General features: G+C 39.4%; 1 protein-coding gene across 5 annotated transcripts; it reads left to right on the forward strand.

The window, feature by feature from the left end:
• Positions 1-36: 36 nt before the first annotated feature.
• Positions 37-12,134, forward strand: RB195_007766 (uncharacterized protein; the record flags this gene model as incomplete). 5 transcript variants are annotated; one of them, XM_064181579.1, is made up of 19 exons in its annotated part: positions 37-70; positions 609-764; positions 1,471-1,550; positions 1,672-1,793; positions 2,586-2,676; positions 2,731-2,892; positions 2,962-3,096; positions 3,180-3,315; positions 3,415-3,488; positions 6,601-6,825; positions 6,887-7,015; positions 7,074-7,163; positions 7,222-7,314; positions 7,374-7,481; positions 7,599-7,895; positions 7,963-8,136; positions 8,232-8,367; positions 11,218-11,324; positions 12,099-12,134. In XM_064181579.1, 19 exons carry the CDS (start codon positions 37-39, stop codon positions 12,132-12,134), a joined length of 2,385 nt encoding a protein of 794 aa, XP_064038358.1. The 5 variants fall into 5 exon arrangements, with proteins under 5 accessions (XP_064038358.1, XP_064038359.1, XP_064038360.1 ...); XM_064181578.1 differs by lacking the exon at positions 37-70 and having other exon boundaries at positions 710-764; XM_064181580.1 differs by lacking the exons at positions 37-70; positions 609-764 and having other exon boundaries at positions 1,479-1,550.
• Between the last annotated feature and the right edge of the window lie 3,300 nt (positions 12,135-15,434).

The following is a 15,434-nucleotide window of genomic DNA, read 5'->3' on the forward strand; positions in this document are numbered from 1 at the left end:
GGAAGATGCACCGAATGGTGCTATGCTCTTGCTCCCATGGGCCATAGTTGCCGCCCTCGACATCGACTGGGTATGTTTCGAGGTATACCGCTCGATGCCAGACATATGTGTCACTATTACTTTCTATGCGGTTCTTTCTTTTTTAAAGTAATTTCTTGACTTTGCTGATTGTCACACTCCGTGCCATCTCGAAATTATTTTTCTCGCTGATTGATTCGTGGTTATCAGTGTGCGTTTGCACCTCTGTGGTTGTGAACCTATTTTCTTGCATGAGAAGCACACGTTACATACTCTTCCTCGCTCCAGTTGTCGATAGTTGTATTGTTATTTCTTTACGTTGAAGTTTTCCTCTGTGTCCTCTGCGGCGTCCTCGCGGCGCATCCTTCACAAAGTTCAGAATTGCTTGTTTTTCTGTCGAGTCGGTAAGCTGGTGTCCTCCTTCTCACTATTGACACCATGTCCAATGTCCGAGATTGCATTTATCAATATTAACGTCTATATTCTCTTCTACTGTTCTACTCGTATATGTCCTTGACTTCCATATATTTGCTGGTAGTTTCTGTGTCTGTCTCTTCCGAAAATCTGTGAAGAACTGACATCTATTTCAGTAAAAAAGGCATGTGCACGCGGCGCACCTGCTGTTCAGCCATGTTCTTACGAATTTTCCATTAGTCGTGATTCACACTGCTTTGCATTCTGCATTTTTGGAATGAGTAAGCTTGTTTTGCGTTACAGAGCTGAAAGCGGAGCATCCGGACTTCCCGGTAAGTTATTTTTTTAACCCTATTTGTTGAACGTTTAAAAGTATACTTTATTTGCTTACGGATGCAGAAATTGTTGTAGCGCCAGAATCATCCGTAACAACATTACTTGATAATGTTGCTCAACGATTGAACAAAGTGAAAGTTATTTTACAAAGACAATTTGTGATGTGGGAATCCGAAACGTATTCTCACTAGAAAATGCTCGAAGAGATAGTAATACGAAGTGATTTATTGCCATAAAAATCATTCGAACGTTACTTTTTAGTTTGTTAATGAAACTTGTTTTGATGAACGTTTCTTGGCAGTAGTTGTCACCATCTATATCAGAAATAAGGATTGAATCTGTCATCTTCGTAAAGAGTCAGAAGTTATGCATGGTGGAGTTCTTTCTAGGAAATGTCGCTTTCACGTATAGGAATCAAATATCCACCCACGCTCCACCGCTTACCATCTGCTTGTAACGGTTATCGATTATTGTTATTGTCGCAATGTTGAGATGTTATTGTTCGGAAATGTTATTGTTTATTGTTTCTCTGTTGTTGTTTTTGTAAAAAAAAAATCTTTTGCCATTCTTTGGATTTATTTCCATCCGTAAAATCAGTGTGATATTGCAATTGATGTGTCTTGGGATAATCCTCTAGTGTGTATTGTTTGATGTGTTGCAGAACGTTTCGTTGCAGTTATTTTTAAAAAAAAATTCTTTGAGCTGGACTGATGGATAATTCCACACGTCAGGTCCAAACCACGCCTCCGAAACCAAGAAGGCTCATTGATAATGCTGCGGAGGTGAGCACAACCAGCCCTCTAGTAGTTTTGGTGATTGTTGGTTACTTTATTAAAACCATTATTTACAAATAATATTGAGACATTGCTCCCATTTCATTGTTCGTAAGCTTTCATTATTTAGGTACGTCGTCGAAAAGAGGCAGCTGAGCGACTTATCAAAGAAAGACATGAGGCACTTCGACGTCAACACGAAGAGAAAATCCATAAGATAAATGAGGAACGTCAACGTCAACAGAGAGAACTGTAAGGTTATATGTGTATTTCACACTGTGTGCAAGGTGTGCGGAAGTTGTTGTAGGTGTTACAATTGTACATCAACACTCTATAGCCTAAACAGCTGAACTTGCACTGTAAGAGAAAAAAATCACAATTAATGTTTTTAATATAGCACACAGTCCTTCATTCGGTTCATGATCGTGTTGTAATTAGTAGTTGCCTGTATCTTTCATTCCCTCCTTAGAAGCGGCCCGCAAGAAATTCAAACTAAGGTGGATGGTCGAGCAATTTTTCTGCTTGACTACAAAATTGAGATGTCGGATGTGCTGACGTTTGGCGAATTCGAAAGCCATTCTTGATGCACAATCGCATTGCTCCTAAACTATGTGCCTAACACGCACTTGCTGGAAGCGCTTTAAATCCATTTTGTGTTCTGGAGATTGAATTCATATTTCATTTTGGCATTAGTCCGTCGCTCATATAATAAGTTCTCAATGATGTAATCGCAGCTTGAAAGTTTATCTTGATATTTAAAGTATTATTCAAAAATTTTTGGTATCCTTTCCTGCAACCGGCTAGATTTGTAATTATGCTTTCATTCGAAGTGAAGGATTGTTCGAATACCTTACTTGGACATATTGACTGCCGCTATCAGTGAGGCGTGAAAAGAACTAAGCAACTATCTTCGTACTGCATCATGCAAAGACTATTCGCTCTGAAACTTTCGTAGCTTTTCACGTTTTGAGACAAAATTACGCTGTAGTAATTTTGCCTATTTTATACTCTTCCTTTTTCTTTCTATATGATGTTTTTTTAAAGGAAGGAAAGGCATGCAAAAGAGCTTAAAAGGCAGCAGGATGTACTACAGAGAAGAATGGCTCTAATGGAACGTGATAAAGCTCGTAAACAGGTGCTTACTTTCATATCGTTACTTAGTTCACTTCAACATGATTACGCATTGCAGGAAATTTTGGAGAAGAACCATGCGGTAGCCTCACGTCTTTCAACGAACTCTTCTCGTAAAAATTATGCCTTTGGTTCTTCCACACCACGTGAACTGTCATTCCTTGATTCACGACTACTGAGGATGAATGCCATGGAAAAGCGATCACCACCGGAAAAACCGGTAACACCAATTTTTTTCACTCTTATTTGATCTTTTTTCCCTACGAGGATTTCGCTAATTTCGTTCCAGTCCCCACCGAATGGTGCTGTTAATGCTCGACGTGGACGTTCGATGGCATCTGTTCTCTCCGCATCTATGTATGCTAGCTCTAATCCAGATCGAGCACGACACACAGCTTCCACGACTCGATTATCGCAGCCAAAGGTTCAACTCTTTTTCTTAGAAATTTTTCTTCCCAGTGTTTCTCAATGTGAGTTAAGTTGTTAGACTTAGCGTAAAGTCTTTAGAGTAATCAATCAAAAGTAAATAATCCTATGACTCAATCTGTATACCATTCGTCGCCGAATCCGTCAACTCCTGTTTCACGCTTACGCAAGAAACCTCTCAATCAGGTCACGACCAGTGTTCCCAATACTCCACTCAGTAAGTGCTTCATTCACATGCACTCTAACTTTTTCGTAGACATTATGCGAACAATATTTCGGATTGCGTCCTTGATGTTGATGATTGCTTGTTTTGCAGCTGGTTCCACTTCATCACCGATAGCTAGGAAAGTTCCACCCAAGCCGAAACCAAGAGGAGCTCCAGTGAATGCAGTGAGCCCTTTCTTTTTATATATCAGTGGTAAAGCTGCTGCATAGGCAGGAGTTTTTTTTTCTCATTTTACCCCAGCAGTGATTATCGCCGAACGGTGGGATCCAACATCATTGCTGCTTTAAGAGACGTATGTGTACGGTTCTGTAGTTGGTGGTTCCCACTATCCCACAAAATTTATTAGGAACCCGCGGATTCACAACATGCGGTAGTAAGAACTCAAAAGGTCATAGGAAATATTGGTGGGAATTGTGTTATGCAGAATGTACGCGCGCTAAAATCGACGTAGTGATGATGTGCCCAAGGTCTTACGAAGAAATGCTTAAACTAGAGCTCCGCACTTAAACGTATGAGTGGATGCTGCGCTCCTTACTAAGACAAACATAATTGGGATCGCAAAGCGGGTTCTTGTTTTTTTTTACATTCTTCCATATAGAAGTTCCACTTTAGTAAACTCCTATCAGTAAGGGCACGATTCCCAGTTTTTGACGTATTGCTTCAAATTATGTTCGGTAGAATTCGTGCGTCGTGGTTTGTTTGATATGCTTGCACCTTCCAGTATTAAAGTGCAGTTTTAAATCGTTGAGCAGATTACCCCACAGAAGATGCTTTTCATGTTTCTCAGTTAATTGTCAGAATGAGGCTAGTGAAATGGATATTCTAGAGAAAATTGTTACAAAGACGTTAATTAATTTACATCTTCATACCAAACTTCTGTAATTGTTAATTATAGTTTTGTTGTCTCATCGATAAGAGTAGCTTTTCTCCGATCACTAAAGAGTAAAGAAAAGACGGAGAAGAACTATTTGTGTTAATTTATGGGCTCGTTAGTGGTCGTGATAAAAGAGGTGTTTGGAGAAAATTGTTCGTTACAGCGGACACCCACCATGCAACTGCTAGGTTTTGAGAATTTTCTTTTCCTTGATCGATTATGATAGAACTATTTGACGCACTTCAACACATTATTGACTCGTGGTAATGGTGTCCAGAGAAAAATAGTTATGGTGTCTGGAGTTGATTAATCGTTAATTGTTTTATGTTAACGCAGTTAATATGGAACAATTAACGATTAGTGGAAACGATACTGATGAAGAAGGTTGAGAAATCTTTCAACAACTATCTGCTGTTCTGACTGACAATAAAGAATGACTTGATAGTTTCTATAGCGATGTCTGCTATAAACCCATCTCATGTCAGTTGATATGTTGTAAACAGAAATTCAGCCCGCTTCAATCCTCGAAGGAATATTAACTTTTAGCTTTTTTGGTGAAAGCATCTTATTGATCCTGGAAACGCTCAAGGAAATGCATCAGTTTGTCAGCAATGAAAAAGACGAAACGATTTCCAATTTCCAATTTCCAATTTTCCAATTTCCAATTTTCCAACAATTTCTTCTTTTCACTAATAACTAAATTGTATGCATGTCCAGAGAGATTTTCCAACAAAGGATTTCATCCCTTAGAGTACACTCTTTGCTAGGAACCCTACTACCTCCCGTAGTCCCGGTTGAGGCAATTGTAAGCGGTTTCAGGTTTAAAAATATTGGAATTTTGGAACTGGAATTCGTGGATTGAAGTGCAAAGCTATTGCTCTCCTCATTGTGGATCGAATAATGGTATTATCTGCCAGCTTTTGGGCGTCCCACATCTGCGCCGCATGAGATTGCTCAGTTTTATTTCTTTCGTCCCAGTTTGTGATGCTAACATTATGTGAGGTGCTGCTGGTCTATGAAACTTTTAGCAAAAATAGGTTAAAGCGCGACAGCATCCCACCTCAAATTAACTGTTGTTTTCGTAAATCAAATCTTGAAAATAATTGTCGATTGTCCTCTTGGAAGCAATGTTATCTTGCGAAATCGTATTCTGAAGTTCATCGTGTTTTTCGAAGGGCTCCTCCTCTTATCACATGTCACTTTTTATGACTTCCAGGGTTTGAGATGGAGCCAGGTCATTCAGCGATGTGAAGATGATATGGGATAGACTTATTCAGCTTGGCAATGTAGTAGAGCATCTCGAATTTGGTATCACATCCTCAAGAACAACAGAAACATCATTTTCACCTAATGCAACATACGTACTTTGCAAATTTCTCTTAGATTATCATGCTCATCATAGTTAATATTGTGTCGAACAATAAGAGCTCATTACGATGTTGGTAGACAGAATTCTCCTGCGTGCAGCTATCTTTATTAGCTCTTTTACGTCGCCAGAAGTCTGCAGTTTTCTCTGTTAACTGAAATTTTCCGAAATTTTCTCCTTGTGGGATTTCAGAAGGTTTCGTTTCGGCATTCAAAACTCAAAACTTCTATGAAGGTTACAAACATCTGTACATTTAGCAGTAGGTTCCTCTCATCTTTGCATAAGAAAGAAATTCTCAGGCTCACTTCTGTTCAAGTTTGGGCTTTTTTTTTAGAAAGTAAGACTATTCACTGGTAACCTAACTATGCTGCCGACAGTAGAAACCTATTCTTCCTATACCTTTGGAAAAGTAGTTCTTGATGCTCAGCATAATTTTTTTGTTCGAACTCTCGAATGATTTTCTGAAGCTTGCCTTGCGACAGATGCTAGGATATATGTTGTCGTGCACTTTCGGGAAATGGAAAACTTCCAAAAAAGCTCATTAGAATAGGGTCGGTGCTGACTTTAATCAATGCTGCTTCTCAATTACAGCTGGGCTAAATAAGGTCTCGCTTTGGCTTTGCCATTCACCCTGTATTCGTAATTGTTTCTGGTTTGTGAAGCACATCACATCCTCAGTTGTTTCCCATTATTCAAAAAGAAATTGAACGCGGTTGCCACATTGGCCAGAGTGCCACAACTGCAGGTTCTGCTGCAGCTCTAATGAACAGCTGTACTTTCCTCACTCATCTTTCGCCACATACATAGATGCTATGCATTCTGCTGCTGCTGTACGTTTGTTGCGCTCTCATCGTAGTCCGGTCTTCATATCATTTGGAGAACACAATCGGTCTTTAACCATGTATTTACTCCACAATGAAGGATATATTTCCGCATGCGTAATTCAAGATTGCTTCCAATAAAAAAAAGAACAGCTCAGCTACGTGAATTCAATGCTTTTGCTTCTTCTGCTATCTCTTAAATTCGCTCTATTTAGGTGACCAAAAAACCATCTACACCACCAGCAGAGCAAGCTGGAGTTGTATCTTCTCAGCGTAGGGAGAGTTTGGCACGTTCAGAGGATATTCCAACGCCACTGGGAATCACTGCTTCCGAACCTCCACGCAGCGAAAATTCGTTCACATCTGATGAGATACCACTAGATATGGCTGAAAAAGAAGCGCATGAAATTTCCACTGATAGTCTCGTAGCAGAAGTACATGTGAGTGATAACTAATAGTACTAATGTTTATTTTGACGTAATTTGCTTGATTTTTCTTTAGCACAACAATGACACAATAGAGGAAATTGCTAAAGAGAACTCCTATCAAAGTCCTTCTGAACGAGAGGAGACCACTCTTGTAAATGAAGTTGATGTCGTGATTGAGACTCCCGACGCGGTTACTAACCATGTTAGTGTTAAAGCTATTTTGTTCCTGGTATTCGCTACCGAAGGGAAACATCTTTAAGGCTGAACAATCAAGTGAAGAAGAAGCTGCTCTCGAAATGATTACCAAGGATGTTATTGTTGCTGGTGCAACTTCAGTTCCCGATGAGCAGGTGAGCAGTTCAAAATTTTTACGTTTGTTCGTAAAATCTGTGGAACTCAATTCTTCAGTTAATTTCTCCTGTTCCAAAATCTTCTGAGGTCGACAATCTTCCAATGGCCCAAATTGCGTCTCCTGCGGCTCCACCTACACACGCGGAGAAGGTCTTAACTGTACTAATCTTGAGTTACTTGAGTCACTTGAGTCTTAACTGCTTGTCCAGGAAGGAACATCACTCGCTGACGAGTTAGCTGGAGTATTCGGCGATCAGCCAATTGCAGCTGCTCCTACGACCGTGCGAGAACAAACCGAGGAGGTTGAGCAACCATCAGTAGGTTTTTTAGTGCGACTTTTTTTTCTTAGCGATTACTGTTTTTTTTTATTCGGACTTTCTTTCTTTTGGACTACCAAGGTTTTCTAGTCTACAACTTAAATCAACCTTATTCAGTCTGTGGTGGAAGTGGTTGAGAACATTCGCACTGTAACACCTGTCGATCATCCAGCTAATGATGTCGCATCGCAGAAGGAAGTGTTTGAAACCTTGACTCCGGAAAAAGTTATTGGAAGCCCACCTACAGAGAAGCCTGCTGAAGATATATCTGTTGAAAAGCCTGTTGAAAAGTCACCAGTACAGAAGCTTCCTGAAAGTCCACCTGTAGAGAAGCATGACGAGAAAGTTTCCTTTGAGAACCCTCTAATTGATTTCACAACAGATGAAAAGGAGCGAACCAATTCTCCTCCTAATGTAAGCTACTCACTAAAATAGTTTGGGATTTTTTTCGCCTATTTCTTAGGACAAAAATCATATTTAGGTTGCTAATAAAGACCATGTGCATGATGAGCATGTTGTTAATCATGTGCGTAGCAATGGGATTGAACAACAGCATCCTCCAGTGATTTCTGTTGATCTCCCGGGAACCGTCCCAGCAAAAGATGTCGACGAATCAGTGATGAAGAAAGTCCCTACACCACCTAATGAATTTATTGTACGTTACTGGCCTCTTTTTTGACTTGCACATCCCTTTTAATCTCCTTTTTCTTCTCTTATTTGATCTTTAGACAATCAATTTTCGTTATTCAGGCTCATCGACTTCGCCGAGAGCAAGAGCAAAGAGAAATTGACGAGCGTAAAGCCCGTATTGCTGCCATTCTTGCAAAATCACGTAATCTATCAAGTGGTGCCCTTCCTGGGGCCGGTCGAATATCGCCTCCAAGTGGTAACTATCTTTGTTCTTGATAAATTAACATTCCAAAGAACATTTGTTAACATTTGTTTAGTAGGGTACAAACACAAAAAAAGGAACAGAAAGATAGAAAAAAAAACCATGTGAGATTCTCTGTTCATCACGATTAGTCATGTGTCATCAAGTGAAATGGAAAAGGGCTCAAATTGAAAACGAAAAGTTGTCTCCTGTGAAGAATGATGATGGAGATCGGAGCAGAGTCATACCTGGAAGACTGCCTTTTTCTCCCTATCATTCCATATCACATTTCGTAATACTTTGTTTGGTAGACTTTCGCTGTGGCTAACATTTCTCTTGCGAGCAAGAATGAAATATTTTTCTTACACGCACGAGAGGAATGGCTTTTTCACATCGCATTTATACCTTTGTTTTTGTAAGTAAAAAGAATAGTTTGCGCTATTGGTGGAACTAATTGACACATCTAGTATCATCAAATAGTTGCTGAGAAACACTGCCATCTTCATAGTCCTTTGTTAGGCATGATGTCTTCTGTGGAAGACACGATGGTCTAAGAAGAAACGAAAATCAATTATAGCGTCATCGAAGACGAACAGTCATTGACGAAGACATTATCCGCTAGACGACGTCTGTGATAGTGAAGAAGAAACGTTTCTCCTTGTTCTTGTCGCCACTTCTATGACCATTAACCTCAATACTTTCGAGTGACTCCGAAATTCTCGAATCAATCTCTGCAGTTAAAGCCAGTGTATCACGAAACTAGAGTTCTGGGTGAAACTGATAGTGTGGGGTCTCAGAGGACGAATATAGAGTTCTGGGTGTAAATTGTGAGTGCGAACGTTGAGTAAAAACCTCCTGATAATCCTGAAAAATGGCGTGAGAAACGATGTTTTTTTTTCTACGAAGTACGTGGAAACGCATAACCCTTGTGAACGCTCAGCATCCGCATCAGCGAGCAAATGGTTGAAAATCGATGAGGTCTAAATAACAGCTTATTTAAGTAAAAGAAATGCTGGTGAAATTGGCGCGTTTACAAAACTGGTGTGTTCTAACGGAACCTCGTAGGAACAAACGTTAGCCACGCCGTTTCTCATAACCATTAGGGGAAATTGTGTGAGCCCACGCTTCTACTCGTACTTTATTTGCCGTACTATTCTATTTTGAAGTATATTTTCCTACAGAAACCCCAACAGTTTCATGATACGCTGCCTTCAAGATGTGGATCTACGTTGGGTCTTACAATCTTCGTCGCCTACGCTTTAAGAGAAGACGGAAGAAAAATCCGTAGAGAAATTTATATCTTCTACAGGGTATCGCTAATGATTGATTTTAATTTAACGTTGTGTTCCGAGGAGAACACCTGAAGGAGTTCACACTTCAAGGTTCGCAGTGGAATCAACATGTTGAGAGACTTTCTGAGTTCATCGCGTCTTTGATCATCATTGATATTCAAAAATAGCTTCAGGAATTGTGTATGATGCAGTACTGATTACCATGATGGAACAGATGATGTTCAATCACCGATTTTAATTTTTGAAATTTCGCCCAGCTATTTCGCTCTTGCCTTTTTTCAATGAGCCTAGCATTATTTCCAAGTTACTCAAGGATCAGGTCTCTACCTCACGGCTGATGTTTTCTTGCAAGTAGAAGAGAAAAGCTCGAGGGAGCGAAGTTAGAAGAAAACCATCAAAATGGTGAATGTCGCAGTAGACACAGATGAGGAAGTTCGGCGGATATTTTCGTGATTGGGCAATGAAACCCGGAAGCTTGAAAGTCAGCAGGGCACGTTTCTTCTTGGAAACACTCAGCTTGTTATGGTGTGGTGCAACCGGAAATGTGGGCGGCTGTGAACTCACGATGAAGGTCGCGAAACGATAGTGTACTGAACGACATATTGCTCTACATTCAACTTTTTAATAGAACCGTTGTTATTTCGACTTATACCTACACTTCATGAATGTGGACCTTTCGCAAGCATAAGAAAATGTGGGTATGTGCTTCATGGAAAGCATGCTCCTACATTTCTCTTTTTGAAGTAAAATTTAGATACTGATTGAGTTTCGACAACAATCATTGAGTAAAAGGTGTAAACAATGCGGTTCTACGAAAACGAAATATAGAACGTACAACAGGAGGACTACCAACTAACACTATTTATCACATCTTTTACGTGGTCAATGAAAGATAAATGTGATGCCCTTCGTCTCCTTCAAGCGACATGAACCACAGAACAACTTTAATACACGAAAGAAGCACATTGGACCAACACATTGGAAGCAACCATGGGAACCAGTCGTAGCTTTAACATCGTAAAGGATAAAAGGATAAAGTTTCTGGCGTTAATCAATCCGCTTGGGATGCGCCCCCACGTTCACTTCAATCCATAAACGTTTGAGGTTTACGAACATGTAACTTACCCACGCAATGACTTGCGGGGGCTAACCGATGTGTCAAGTCAGTGTTTTTATCCTCCCAGACAAGTCTGGTACCAATTTATCGGCGCCGGAGGGACGAAGGGCTTGGTGAGCACTAGGGCGGACTCGAACCTCCGATCGATCCTGCAGGAAGCGGAACCTTTAGCCGCTACACTTCACGCAATTACTTCAACATATTAGCTTATTGAATCTAGCAATCTTCCGGAAAGAATTCTTTGTAGTGTACTTCATGTTCATACTAGCCAAAAATACGTTTCTGCTGCTTGGGGAGTTGTATTTCTTTCTCAGAAGATGGCGGGGAAAGGAATAAAATTTGGAAATATCTGTGGGCGTGTCAACTGCAGACTAATGCTGTCAAATGATTTCTTTTTACACTCATTTACTTTGAATAAATTGAAAGCCTTGTTTTTCAAAATAGAAATCGTTCTAGGAGAAACAGCGCAGGATGTTTTAAAGCGACTTGCATCGAATGGCAATCTTCCTGCCCTACAAAAACTCGTCGCGCGACGTACTCCCGAACCACCAACGATTGATCAGGTGAAGATAAAAATTTCCTGTGATACGTCGAGTGTTTATCGCCGAGTGGGAAAATATAATGTTTAATTCAGGAAGAAAAATTCAATCCACATAGATTTTTTGCATCCGTGTGAACTTCTTTTCTTTATTAACTAACAGCTAACGTCACTGATGGCTTCGATCTTTCCTGGCTCTGACAAAGGCGATAAACGCCGAAACGTTAGTTGTTAATTGATAAAGAAAGATCAATATCAGTCCTGGCCACAGCCTCAGCAAATCAGTCAAAAAATCAAAATCAGTAATTCAAATATTATTGGAGCCCTTGTACCATTACATTGAAAAGAAAAACTAAGAGGCATGTCTGCTATTAAAGTAGAAGGGGTATCCAAATTCTGAAAGACAGCATGTGCTTTTTAAGTGTGTTTCAATTGTGCGTCGGTGTCAGTCCATCTATTAGCGAAAGATTGACTTCGTTTCATAACGGATCCGACATGTATGAATTGGCCCTTACAGAAAAATGAATACGTAGATTTTTTTGCGTTTGGGAATTAGCTTATATCACAAATTCATACTGCAGGAGCGATCTATAGCGATTTCTGGAAAGCCATCAGTTTTTTTTTCATAGTTACCCTACTGCTTTGATGGATTATTTTCACATGGTGAACTATTCTCATCAAATCAATTATTCATTTCAAATCTGCAATAAGTGGTTATCTTGATGACATGATTAAAAGAATTCCGCAGTCAGCATTTGATTTTCGGTTTTATTTCTGCTATTCAGATTCGTATATTTAGATTGCGGCTGAGGATCCCGCTCCGCAGGCAATTTAGTCTTATTGTCCTTGACGGCTGCGTCTGATTGTTGCTACTCGACGGGTTTTTATTGGTAAGCATTGAAACATCATTTCTATAATACTGCAACCACTTTCCGCTGCTAAGCTAAATTACAGGGGTTTTTTTTTAGATCTTTGTCTACATCTCACCGCATCACTCACTCGATGTGCTATCCTGGAGCGAATTTTGCGATGAAGATCACATATGTTAACTTTTTTACTGGAATTTGCATTTTAGAGGCATTATTGAGGTCATATTTCACATGCTCACCTTTCCTTATAAAGCAGCAAACAACATGTGAGAAAAGCACTGGTCACGTTTTACACCCGTTGTTGTGGTATTTTGCCTTGTGTTGCCCTGTGTAGATCTAAAGTTTTATCCTTAACAATATTAATTTTAAAAAAATAGTTTATTTGCATGTTTTCATCGCTTTATATTCTGTCTCTGAATTTCGCTTTAGCGTAGTCAGGTGCTCATAGTTTGGCTTATGTTCTATGCTCACAATTTCGTGTATTGCTGGTCATTCACACATTTGTGAGGTTTCAAACTTTTCATATATTTACTGACACGCCTTTGATGAGACTTATCTCTGGCGACTTTCAGTGTATGACTTCTATTCTCCGGCTAGAGAAATCGAGTTCGTGGTGTACTTACCTTTAAATTCTCCTGCTAGAGAAAACTACGGTGTACCTATTTGTCGTCAGAATCTTGATAATTCTGATATGTGAATAAACATCTATTTTTTTAAAAGAGATTTTACTATGTGTTACTCGTTTAGGTTGCTGAACCTTCACATACTATATGTCATTGATTGAGTTTGGATTGTGTTTACGAGGAGCGCCTCCCCCATCCCTCGTACGGCAGAGGTCATTTCCCCATCGATCGGGTGTGCCTGTAGCGGCAGCGTCCGTAATCGATCGCACCGCTGTTGTTCCACTCCATTTCCAGTTCGTTCCAGTATTGTTGCAAACAACTCAGTTTTGCTTTAATTTCCAAACCTACACTTGTCGCTAACTAAATTTATGATCATTCTTATAATTTTAGTTCATTAAGGTGCGAGATCATCTCGATCACTTGCAGCGTTTCGAAATGAGAAAATATTTGTAACGGTTTTAAGTTTTTGATAGTGTTTTTGAGTCCTAAAGGTGGACTCACTGTATTTTTATTTAAGGTTCTAATTCAGCTTTTCAACACTGACTTCTTTTCAATAGCATTGGAAAAATGAGGAGAAATGAGTCTTTTTAAGAGTCGACCGGATTCTGAATGTCTCAGCAATATTGCGCAACCTGCTCAAATTACGAAATTCTTTAGTTCTCTGGATTCTAGAGCAGATAAGAGTTTTTGTTAATCTGAGAGATGAACACAATTAATGGAGGGCTGTAGCGTTACTGATTACAGCAAGAAATTTTCTGTCTGCTTCTACTGAATGTTTGAAGGGAAGCAGTTGTTGATTTTCTACAAATAGGTGAAAGTATTCAAGTCCAATTTATGAACTAGTGCAAATATTAAGTCCAAATTCGTCTACACAAAGAAAATTTTTCTTAAGCGATTACTTCATCAGTCACTAATCACTCATATCCGGCGATATGCTTTTATCCTAGTTTGTGTACTCAAAAAACTTTGAAGACAGTGTGACGTCATTTTCCCCTGTAAGAACTAAATACCATTACTATAGTAATCTAACCAGTAGTATGGGCTAAGTTTTCGAATTTCTATGGATTTCAAAGTATACGACCCAAAATTTTGTGTTAGAAGGGGCAACAATATTAGTATTCTTCTTGAAGTAGCTATGTTCATTGTTAATTCAAAACGTTGTGGATTCTGTGCGTCAGTAATTAGCGAATCCTGGCCTGGCAGTTGAACATGAGACACATGTGTATGTGACATTGCGTGACGGTTGTTCTAAAGGATTGCACTTCAATGCTTATTTAGAAAATTTTCGAGGATACGGTGGCCAACATATATCCTTATGGTCATATCCAAGTCTTGCATTTTAGTAATAATCACGTTCACACAAGAATTCATATCCGGGTAATATAGCGATTGCATGTGCAACTTTCAATGAACCTAAACATTAGTTACCAGTGAGAGCATAATTTTTCACGTATGCATTATTCATGCTATAGACTTGTGAAGTAAGAAAAGGCGAGACGAAATTCCCATTTTCCGATTGACTCTAGGCGGGTTTTTACATCCTAGAGGCCTCAATATTGAGGCAATGTGCGTTCAAGTGTCATGTATAAGTGCACAACCATAAATGTTCCTTAAACCAGGTCTTAGGTTTGCTTTATCCATCACCATCGCAATCGGTTTTACGAAATCCTGATTCACGAACAATTCTATCCAGATATTTATTTTTATGAATTCAGTAGACATGAAGCGGACCATAAAACCGAATTAAAAAAAATAGAAATCTATCCGAATTTCTGTATTCGTACAAACAGTAGGCATGTTTATCTCCGCTGAAGCTAAAGTGTTCATCAAATTTCGTTATCATATAAGGACTATCTGTCCATTATTCAAGGCAGTAAAAAACAAGAACGGCAAGGGTTATCTAAAATAGCGGGATTATAGTTGAGAGTCAGAATCGGTGAGCAGATTAGAGGAGGAAGAGTTTCTGGTGTAATGCGGAAAAGTTTGGGGACACTAATGGTGGTCTATGAAGTTATTCCTGGAAAAATATCGATGTGTATCCGTCGAACTTGTAGGAGAGATCTTCCTAAGGGCTACGCAGTTTGCAAGCGAACACATTTTTCTAATTTTTTCTGCTTAAGTAGAAGCAGTTAGGGTGTTCGTAGACGAATCACTTGTCGTAATAAAATTGCACTACACCTAGCTTCCTCAACATTGCTATGAGCAGTATACATGATTACACTAATTCGAAAGTGTTTAACATCATAAAATGTTGGATAATAAAATGAACGGAAGTTAATCAGATCCAGTATTCCAGTTGTTTAATTCTTCATATATATATATTGCTATGCACTTCATCAATTACAATGTCTTTCGTCGATCTGTGTTTGGAAGGTCTTGGTGAACAGTTTTTTGAACAACCATCTTGATCGTGAGCAGGAAATTTTATTTGGAGTCGGCTGCAAAAGATAGTGGGACAGCAAAGTACCTTTTGGGTATGTTATAAGTTACATTTAATACATCCAGGTACATCATGGCTGTCCTCTGTGTGAACAGAAGCAGTCATTATCACTCCTAGCCCTGGAGCTCATTCGTGTTATCACTGTGGCAACGGTTTGACCTCAAGACGCTTTGCTGTACCATTTATTGACTGGAGCAAATCAT

The sequence above is a fragment of the Necator americanus genome, chromosome I, assembly GCF_031761385.1.
Source record: "Necator americanus strain Aroian chromosome I, whole genome shotgun sequence".
Classification (NCBI taxonomy): Eukaryota; Metazoa; Nematoda; class Chromadorea; order Rhabditida; family Ancylostomatidae; genus Necator; species Necator americanus.